Source organism: Alligator sinensis, unplaced genomic scaffold (genome assembly GCF_000455745.1).
Source record: "Alligator sinensis unplaced genomic scaffold, ASM45574v1 scaffold853_1, whole genome shotgun sequence".
NCBI lineage: Eukaryota > Metazoa > Chordata > Crocodylia > Alligatoridae > Alligator > Alligator sinensis.
Window position 1 is genome coordinate 669,797 of NW_005842005.1, and position 10,994 is coordinate 680,790.

General features: G+C 47.2%; 1 protein-coding gene across 1 annotated transcript in view; it reads right to left on the reverse strand.

Annotated features, from left to right (window-relative positions):
• The window catches only part of MSH4 (mutS homolog 4), a gene marked incomplete at its 5' end in the record, with an annotated part of 65,812 nt that overhangs the window by 5,792 nt on the left and 49,026 nt on the right, over nucleotides 1-10,994 (reverse strand). Inside the window, one exon of the mRNA XM_025201813.1 lies at nucleotides 8,929-9,103. Within this exon, the coding sequence (XP_025057598.1) occupies nucleotides 8,929-9,103 (175 nt within the window). The remainder of the gene's footprint in view (nucleotides 1-8,928; nucleotides 9,104-10,994) is intronic.

The following is a 10,994-nucleotide window of genomic DNA, read 5'->3' on the forward strand; positions in this document are numbered from 1 at the left end:
GGCCCCCCGGAAACGGGCCGCAGCCACTTCTGGAAGTGGCCGCAGCGATCAGCTATCTTGCGATCGGCTGCGGGGAGCACCCCCCTCTCCAGTCGGCGGGATTGACTGCGAGCTCCCCTACTGGTTGCTGACTGGTCACTGGGGGAGGTGCATGACTAAGGTGGCACCAGTCGCCCTTGCTTTCTGTGAAAACTCAAAAACACAGACCACCTTCCCAGCAATACCCCGTGTCGCAGAGCACTGAGGTGCCCTGCTCCTAAAGAGGGGAAACTGCTAGGAAAAGAGCCCTAGCAGTGAATAAGGAGCCCAGCTGTTGGTTGCCAGGGCAACTGGAGCTAGCAAGAGATTGCACCTGCCAGCGATCATCTGACTGAAAGGGGCAGGGCCTGGCTCCCTTATAAACCCTAGAGGCTGAGGCCAGAGGCAGTTCCCTACCAGCAGCCAAGGAGGAAGGCGCTCTCTGTCATGGAAGAGAGGAGAAGCCTGAGGCAGGAGCAGCGTCTGACACTGCTGCGAGATGAAGAACCCGCGGTAGGCTTGAACGTAGTTATAGCCGGGTGGCTTCCGTTTATGTTATAGCCAAGGGGCTTGCGTTTGTGTTACTGTTTGATACTGGTGGTTTGGGTGAAGCTATTAGGGGTTAGAGGAGGCCTCATAGGGGACCCACAGCAGTGTGGGGACCCCAGCACCAGTGAGGGTGCAGCAGTCGGGGTGCACTGACCCCAACCCCAGAGAGGGGCAGTTGAGAAGTCCCAGAAAGGGGGCGTTGCTGAGAAGTCCCAGGGTGGGCGTGGTGAGCCCCAGAGAAGGGGGGCAGCATTGTGGAAGAGCCCCAGAGAGAGGGCACCGTTACTGAGGAGCCCCAGAGAGGGGGCAGCATTACGGAGAAGGCCCGGAGAAGGGGGCAGTATTGTAAGGCCTGGAGAGAGGGGGCAGTGCTTTGAGAAGTGCCAGAGAGAGGGCACGGAGAGAGACAGGGCCGCAGAGAGCCTGAGCACCAGAGAGAGGGTGCAGACCTGGACCAAACAACGTCTATTCCAGCTGTGAGGCTTGGGGCATGGTAAAGGGATGGTTGGAGCCACGCATAGCCCATAAGGCTAGGGTGCCCATGAAGCACCCATTGCTGAGTGGGACCACAAGGAGTCCGGGAGTCCACGGGGCAGATATTACAGCAACCCGTGTCCAAGAGGACGTAAGGCAGCCTCCCATACATTTAATCTCCATCAAAGACATGGCGGGGGAGAAGTGAGGGGGCCCTTTTGAGCCAACTTGGCATGGGAAGGGGGCCTTGAGATCACGGCCCTCCTGTAGGACCCCGCCGTGACACCCTCCTATACCCTCCTAACCACCATGGATGTTACCAGCTTATATACCAACATCCCACACCAGGATGGGATCCAGGCCTGCCTCACATATCTACAAGAGCAAGATGACAACTCAGAGTACAGACCTCAAGATATTACTGAACTTACACACTTCATCCTCACACACAACAACTTCAGTTTCAACAACTAGCACTCCAGACCATGGGTACAGCTATCGGCACCAAAATGGCCCCACAATATGCCAACTTTTTTAGGCCCACTTGGAAGAAGAATTCCTCAAGATCTGCACCATCAAACCCATGCTATACCTGAGATATATAGATGACATGTTCATCATTTGGACCGAAAACCTAGTCTCTGATTGATTTCCATCAGAAATTCAACAATCACCCCTCCATCAGACTATCTCTTGAACATTCCAACGCTGCCATTTCCTTTCTAGACACTATGATCAATATCTAGAATGGGGAAATACAAACTACCATATACAAGAAACCCACAGCCCATCATACATATCTATACAGAACCAGCAAGCACCCTAAACAAACCAAGAAGGCTGTAAATACAGCCAAGCCCTCTGGTACCACCGAATTTGCATGGACGAGAATTCCCGCAATCGTCACCTCAACTCTCAAAAGGGCTTTCACCCAAGAAGGACACTCCTCCAGAGAGCTAGATCACACTTTTGAAAGAGCCACCCAGATGCCATGTGAAAAATTGCTACAGTACAAAAAGAAAATCCCCACGAATCACACACCATTAGTTGCAACATATCATCCTTCCCTGGAACCTACATGGAAAATCCTCAAACAATTGCAACCAATACTAGAAAAAGACCCAATTCTTAAAGAGATCTTCCCAGACCCACCCATACTAGCCTTTAAACAAGCTCCAAACCTCGCTAACCCCATCACCAGAAGCAAACTCCCTATGACCCAAACCACACCATACAGATCCAGACCATGCCAGGACAAGAAATGTAAAACCTGCCAACACAGCTCCACCAGTCCCACAATAACTACACATCCCACAACAGAACCATCACCATTCTTGGATCTTACACCTGCACCTCCAGATTTGTAACACATTGCATCCAGTGCACCAAATTTCCTGATGGAAAATATGTAGGAGAAACCAAACAACAACTGTGCACCAGAATGAACGCATACCAAAAATCCATCAAAGATTAAAATATCCAATTAACTGTGGGTGCCCACTTCTCACAAGACAATCACTCCCTCTCCAATCTCTCAGTTCTAATTCTCAAAGGGAACTTAAATAACCAAACCTTTCACAGATGAGCCTACAAACTTTACTTCAAATCTACTGGATACAAAAAATCATGGACTTAATATAGACACTGGATTTCTGACACATTACAACCTGCCACATAGGGCTTTTAAACTAGGTTCACTGGGGGACGGGAATGCAGAAGATAAAGAGAACCTAGGATCAGCGAGCCACAAGCCATGTGCTGGATCAGCCCAGGTACTAAGGGACCCGACAGGCATCAGGACAGGGGGGTACCAAGGGCACCCATTGGGGGCCTTAAATGTCTCTACACTAATGCTAGGAGCATGGGGAACAAGCAGGAGGAACTTGCACTCATGCTTGCAAGCAATAACTTTGACCTAGTTGGGCTAACTGAAACCTGGTGGGATCCTACTCACAATTGGGCAGTAAGCATTGAGGGCTATAAGTTGCACAGATGTGATAGAGTGCTCTCTATGTTAAGGAGCAATACACATCTTCTATAATCAAGATGGGATCAGAGGGGCAAATTGAGGTACTGTGGGTCAGAATACAAAGGGTCAAGGGGAAAGGGACTTGGTAGTAGGGATCTAATACAGACCGCCACACCAGGAGGATAAGCTAGACCTGGAATTCTCAAAGAAGCTCTCAGAGGCCGTACAGCCAAGGGACATGGTTGTAATGGGTGACCTAAACTACCCTGACAGCTGCTGGGAGGAACAGTCAGCCAGATCTAACTGCTCACCTAGGTTCTTAACCTGCATACAGGACCTCCACCTAACGCAGGAGGTATATGGTCCCACTAGGGGAAACGCTTTGTTGGACTTGATGCTAACTACAGGGATGACCTGGTGGGGGATCTGTAGGTACAAGGCAACCTAGGGGATAGTGACCATCAGTTAACTGAATTCACTATCTGGCATAGAGTGGGAAAAGTAACCAACAGGGCAGAAGTGCTAGACTTCAGAAAGGCTAACTTAAGTGTGCTTAGGAGATTAGTTAGGGAGGCATTGAAGATCAAGAGTACTGGCAAAATGGGAGCCCAGAAAGGGTGGTCCTTCCTCAAGGGAGCATTCCTTTGAGCACAGAAGGAGACAATCCCATTGCACACAAAAGGGGGCAAAGGGGCCAAGAAACCCTGTTGGCTGAACAGGGAAATCCAGGAAAGCCTAGGGGCAACGAAAGAGGCATACAAGCTGTGGAAACAGCGGGTAGCAACCAAGGAGGACTATATCTCCTTGGCTCGCACTTGCAGGGAGTCAGTTAGGAAGGCCAAAGCAACAATGGAACTCTGGCTGGTGACAAATATTAAAGACAACAAAAGATCCTTTTTCATATATATAGGGAGCAAAAAGAAGGTGCAGGGTAACATAGGACCCCTACGGGCTAGAGCAACTGGTGACAGATTGGAGGGACAAGGCTGAACTCTTCAATGAGTTTTTTGTCTCTGTATTCCTGAACACGGATCAAGATAAATCTCGCAATTGCATTATCAATAGGCACAGGAGGAACACCAGCTCATCAAAGGTCAGCACTGACTTAGTAATGGGACACTTGGAGGGGCTGAATGTGTTTAAGTCAGGAGGCCCGAATGACCCTCATCCAAGGGTACTGAAGGAATTGGCCAGTGTCATAGCAGAGTCACTAGCATGGCTGTTTGAGTACTCATGGTGCTCAGGTCAGGTCCCAGAGGCCTGGAAAAGGGCCAGTGTGGTCCCTATTTTCAAGAAGGGGACGAAGGAGGATCCGGGTAATTACAGGCTGGCTAGTCTCACTTCCATCCTTGGGAAAACCTTTGAAAAAATTATCAAGGATCATATTTGTGGGAGTCCAGCAGGAAAAATAATGCTGAAGGGCAACCAGCATGGCTTCATAGCAAGTAGATCCTGCTTGGCTAACCTTGTTTCTTTTTATGACCAGATCGCAAAATGCTTAGATGCAGCAGTCGAGGTAGATGTCATCTACTTGGATTTTAATCAAACTGAGCAGCTGTGACATAGATGATTACACAGTCAGGTGTGACCCTTAGGAAAATTTGCCTAAGGGTCGCACCAAGAGAGTGGTGGTAGATGGGTTGGTATCAACCTGGAATGATGTGGGCAGTTGGCTCCCCCAAGGTTTGGTCTTTGGATCTGTGCTATTCAATGTCTTCATCAGCGGCTTGGATGAGGGTGTGGAGAGCACTCTCTCCAAATTTGCGGATGACAAGAAATTATGGGGTAAAGTAAACACATAGTGGGAAAGGATCGAATCGAGGCAGACCTGGACAGGTTGGAAAAGTGGACAGAAAAGAATAGGATGCAGTTCAACAAAAACAAGTGCAAAGTGCTGCATCTAGGAAGAAGGAATCACCAACACACCTATAGACTAGGGGAGGACCTTCTCAGCAGCACAGCAGCAGAAAGGGATCTCAGAGTCATAGCTGACTTGTTAATGTGATGAAGTAATCAGTAAAGCTAACCGCACTCTATCATACATTAGCAGGTGCATCATGAACAGGTCCAGGGAGGTGATACTTCCCCTCAATGTGACATTGGTCAGGCCACAGTTGGAGTACTGCATCCAGTTCTGGGCGCCACACTTCAAAAGGGATGTGGATAACTTTGAGAGGGTTCAGAGGAGGGCCACTCGCATGGTTAGGGGCCTCCAGGTAAGTCCCTATGAGGAGAGACTGAGGGACATGGATCTCTTCAGCTTCTGCAAGAGAAGGTTGAGAGGGGATCTTGTGGCTGTTTACAAATTCATGGGTGGGGAGGGGGGCAGCAAGAAATAGGAGATGCTCTGTTTACCAGGGCATGCCTTGGAATAACCAGGAATAATGGCAACAAACTGACAGAGAGCAGATTTAGGTTGGATGTCAGGAAGAACTTCTTTACAGTAAGCGTTGCCAGAATCTGGAATGGGCTCTCAAGGGAGGTGGTGCTCTCCCCTACCTTGGGGATCTTTAAGAGGAGACTGGACAAGCACCTGGCTGGGGTTACAGTGCTCTTTCCTGCCCAGGGCAGGAGGTAGGACTTGATGATCTACTGAGGTCCCTTCTGACCCTAACAACTACGAAACCTATGAAATTATGACATCTGATTCAGCGGGTACCTGCCTGAAGCTTACCATTTGCATTCTTTCACACATCCCACCCCCCTCTCTTCTCTTACTCAGACTGAACAAACCCAGTTCCCGGAGTCTCTCCTCATAGGGCCTATCCTCCAGGCCCCTGATCATACGGATGGCCTTTTGAGCTTATCCACATCCTTCTTGAAGTGCCGTGCTCAGAATTGGACACAGTACTCCAGCTGTGGCCTTACCAATGCCAAATACAGGGGGAGGAGCACCTCTCTGATTCTACTGGCAACGCACTGGCTGATGCACACCAGAGTTCTATTTGACATACTGGCAATTTCATCATACTGATGGCTCATATCCATCCTTGGGTCAATTATCCCTCCTATCCCCCCGGTCCCTTTCAGATATCACATCTTTCCAAAGAACTTTGCCAGCAGAACATCAAGATAATCAATCTCAATAAAGACATAAGCACTAGTGTCACAGTAGCTACTATGACTAAAAAAAAAAGTCTAAACATGTAGAATCATATGCTGCCTTTAGATTCACATTACACATATCTTTAAAATATAACTTTATTTATGATCTGTAAAGAGAGATAGCAACAGTTACAAAACTAGATATTTCTACAAGAGAGATGACTGCTTAGATACACTACTCTTCTTCATTTGTCTTGTCAAATCTTTGAAATTGACCTTGTATTTCCAAAGGTGAGAAGAATTAACAGTGAAATTCAGCCAGATGTAGAAAAAACATTCATCTCAAATTAATTCCAACCTAAAATGGAATATTACTCAGTCTTCAGTGCAGTCAGGCTTGCAAAAATCAGACAATACCCTATTGATTAAATGTCAGCTAAAGCAGGAAGCTGCTACAAAATCTAGCACTCAAAATTATGTGGATTTGTGTCGCTCCTCAAAGGATTGTGGTTTTCTAAAGATATGAATGGATGACAATGAGATATAAATAAAATGTTTTAATTCTGATGCAGTTTTGGTTCAATATATTTTTTATCTAATTTAAAGGATAATTGAACCCGCTTTCTGAAGGACACTACTTTAAAATTTCAAAGGATAAAAAGCACCTCTTAACATTCTATATATATAAAAGCCTTAGTCTGCCTGAAACAACCAATCAGAGTGCTCCAAGAGCATTCTGGACAAGAGGTGGCGGTGCTCCGGTGCCATGAAGGCGGGGACAGAGGGGATGGAGTGGTGGCCATGGAGTGGCTCTGGCCATGCTCCCTCCTGCTCCCTGCAGGCCGCGAAGATGGAGTGGATGGAGGGAAGAGGACATGGCCAGAGCTGCTGACCACGCCCCCCTGCAGGCGGTGGCAACAGAGTGGACGGGGGCGGGCAGTGCTGCTCATCCCCAGTGCTTCCTGGAAGCTTCGTTTCCGCCCCCCACCCATCATTCTTGACCAGCAGTTGGTTAGTAAATAATAGGCCTGTGCAAGTCAGCAGCTATTCAATCTGGCTTCAGATCCAGATGCTTTGTATGCCAGCCATCCGATCCGGAGCTCCAGACCGGGTTTCCACTTTGATTCAGTCAAAGTGGCTCCGAAGCTTCGGAGCTACCTCGGAGATCCAGCCATAGGGTATAATGGGGAATCACTGAAATCAATAACTTTGTTGGTTTTGGTAGTATGAAACCTACCAACTTTCAAGTAGATTGGTGCAGGGGTTCAGGGGGAACTGCACCTCAAATTCTTGAAAGCAAAACTCATGTCATGTCTAAGTGTTACACTACAGTGGGGTGAAAACTGCAGGGGTGGTAGCCCCTGGTGAGGCCACAAAGCCTGCCAAATTTCAAGAAGATAGGTGCAGGGGCTTGGGGGGGACTGAACCTCAAGCTACTGACAGGCAAAACTCGTGACATAGATGACCCTGTGTGTGTTAAGGCGCAGCAGGGTGAAAGCTGCAGGGATGGTAGACCCTGCTGTGGCCACCAAGCCTACCCAGTGTTGAGGAGGAAGGGGCACCAGTTACCAATCAATCATGGTTTACTCAGGGACCAGCTCAATACATAGTAGCTAGCTAATGTAGCCAGTTAATTAGCAACAATTAACACCCACAAAACCACAGACAAAGGAGAGGAAATAATCAATACAGACAATCAACTGCCCCAAGACAGAGACAGTCAGTCGCACAAGCACCCATGTCACGAGTTTTGCCTGTCAGCAGCTAGGGGTGCAGGGCCCCAGAACCCCCCTGTACCTATCTCCTCAACAACTGGCAGGCTTTGTGGCCTGAGCAGGGGCTACTACTCCTGCAGTTTTCACCCTGCTGTGCCTTACCACACACAGGGTTATCTATGTCACAAGTTTTGCCTGTCAGCAGCTTCAGGTGCAGTTCCCCCCAAACCCCTGTACCAATCTTCTTGAAACTTGGCAGGCTTTGTGGACTCAACAAAGGCCACCACCCCTGCAGTTTTCACTCCCCTGTGGTGTAGCACACAGACATGAATTTTGCTTTCAAGAGTTTGGGGTGCAGTTCCCTCTGAATCCCTGCACCGAGCTTCTTGAAACTTGGTAGGGTTTATGGTCTCAGCAGAGGCTGCCACTCCTGCAAGTCTCACCCTAAATCAGACAAAAAACAACAACGTTATAGATATTTCATTGACTCCCCATTATACTCTATGGCCAAATTGCCTCCGAATCTTTTCCGAAGCAATTCGGAAAGCCTGAAGCTTCCAGAGATTCGATTCAGATTCATAGCTTCTGCCTCTGAATCATCTCCAAATCATGATCCGAAGCTTTGCACAGCCCTAGTAAATAATAGACATAATAATATACATATATGGCCATTACACTGACATTTTTGTTTAAACTCTACTTCTTCAAGATGAACACAGATATTAGTTAATTATAAAAAATCACAATTTATGAGCAAACACAGGGAAGTCTGCTCTTGTAACCAGATACCTGTCCATTTAGATTTTAAAGATCATCACCAGCACCTTCAATTACTCCCATAAGGAAACAGGAAAGTAGTTCAGACCACTCAGTACAACTACTATGTACCCACAGTGGTTCATCTCACTCAAGTAGCAAATCACTATGTTCTCAAACAGCTAGAAACTCCAGATAAAACTTGAGTGAAAAAAAATCTTTTTATTAAACAATAGTTATGTTATTACACCAACTGAAACAGTATTTTAAAGCTATGAGTGTTCCTGTATACGAATCATTTTGAGATCTATCAGTGGAGAGAAGAATGCTAGACTTCCTGATAGTTTAACATTATATCTAAAGTAATGTTTCATAAGTTAAATCAATAATGTAATGCATTACCATAGTTTTTTTCTTCCGTGTGTCCCTTTGAAAGTATGTAAGTATAAGCAATTTTTTCTTTATTTCCAGTACTGCTTCTCACATGTTGCACCTCAAAATGGTTGTTTTCCACATTGGGATATAAAGCATCTATTTGACACAGTTCCAGAAAATGTGTAGCAAATAGTGTAAATGCCTAAGTTAGGAATCAGGAAAAAAAAAAGTGTAACTTGTTAGGTGATTACACAATATACCACAATTATGCAAAACAAGATAAAATATATTCTTAAGGTGGTTTCTGGAATTCACTTACATATTTCTCACTAAAAGCTAAATCTTTAAAGGGAAGATTAGCAAAACTGCCACTAAGTTGCTAACAAATGAAACTCAGCAATTAGATCTATATATTTGCTTAATGCAGTAATATACGGATGTGAATTCAGTAAGACACTGAACAAAGCTTCAATTACAGACAGTTTAAATTCAGTTAATTTTTTTTTTTAAGTGGCCCTTTGTTTTTAAAATGAAGTAATATTTTCTGCTGAATGTAGCAAGGTCAATGAACTGAATGAATGCAAGTATGACTGAGCATCAGGAAAACTGCTAAGTGAAATCTATGATCCTACTGACATCTCCTAAGAGGAATTATTGAAATCTCAAAACATGTTTTCAATTTGACTAGAAAAGAAAATGGTAACCATGCATTTAAGACAGGGGTGGGCAATTATTTTAGCTGGAGGGCTGCTTAAAGAGTTTTCTTGAGCTGTCGAGGGCTGCCACGGTGGCATTGCCCCTACACAGGTGCCCCACCTCCTGGTCACCATCTTGGGACCAGAAGTCACGCCCCCTAGGCACTGACCTTTGACACCAAAAGTACCTCCCCTTTCTCCTGGAAGTACTCCTTTTAGCAAGGGGGTTTGCCATCTCAGAACCAGAAAAATACCAAATTATATTCTAAAAATCAAACATCTACTATAGCATTAATTTGATTTAAAAAAAAATTATCCTGATTTATCCTTTTGTGTAGTGTACATAGAGGTGATTGTATAATAGCTTAAAATGAAGTCTTACTCTTGTATATTGTGGGGGGAATGTGTGGGGGGTATAGGTTTGTGGGGGGCTGTGGGTACATGGGTCTATGAGGTATGGGGGAGGGTGTGGATGTGTTTGTGGGGGAATAGACAGGTGTGGGGGATGTGGGTGTGTATGGAGTTCGGGGTGTGTGGATGTGTATGTGGAGTGGGGGAGCATGTGGGTGTGTGTGGATATCTGGGGTGTGGGTGTGTATGGGGTTTGTGGGGACCTGCGAGTCTGTGAGGGAAGGGTGGCTGGGGAGGGTTGTGGTATATGTGGAGGGGGAAGGTGGCTGGGGCGTGCAAGGAAGTGTAGGGTGTGCATGGGAGTGTAGGATGTGCGTGTATAGCAGTCTCTCTCTCTCTCCTGCTGCTTCTGGCCCAGGGGCACCAGCGCAGGCCCCGTGCTCCTGCTCACTGCCACTTCCCTCCCTGCCCCCGTGTCTGCCACTGCTGCCCTTCTCCTGCTGCTTCCCTGTCCCCAGCCCCCTCCCCCCACCCACCACTCTGGCACAATGTCCTAGCTGCATGGCCGAGACCACAGGACGTAGCAGGAGCTGGCCTGGCACGGCTGGTACCACACAGAGCCAGCAGAGAATTGCAGGGACTCCTGCCAAGTTCTGTAGTCTGGCAATGCAGCTGGGAACTACGTGGTGCTGGAGTGGCCACCTGGCAGGTGGGTGGGGAGAAGCAGGGGCAGCAGGCAGGAAATCAGGGAAATGGTGGCAGCAAGTGGTATGGGAGAGTGGCAGTAAGCAAGTGCGTGGGAGCGCAGAGACAGCTGAGTGGTGTCGGGACCGAGGGCGGTCTAAGGCTATGGCCAGTAGCCCGGACCATCAGGTGGGGTTTTTCCACGACGGAGTAGAGTTAGGCACGGAAGCGTATTGGTTTTACAAAGAAAGCTTTACTTACACTGCCAATGGTCACAGTGCAGGAAGGAAACTTGCTTGAGTTGCAGTTGCACACAGACAAACACAAGTGAGATCTCTTCCGAACCGAACCGAGATGAGTCGT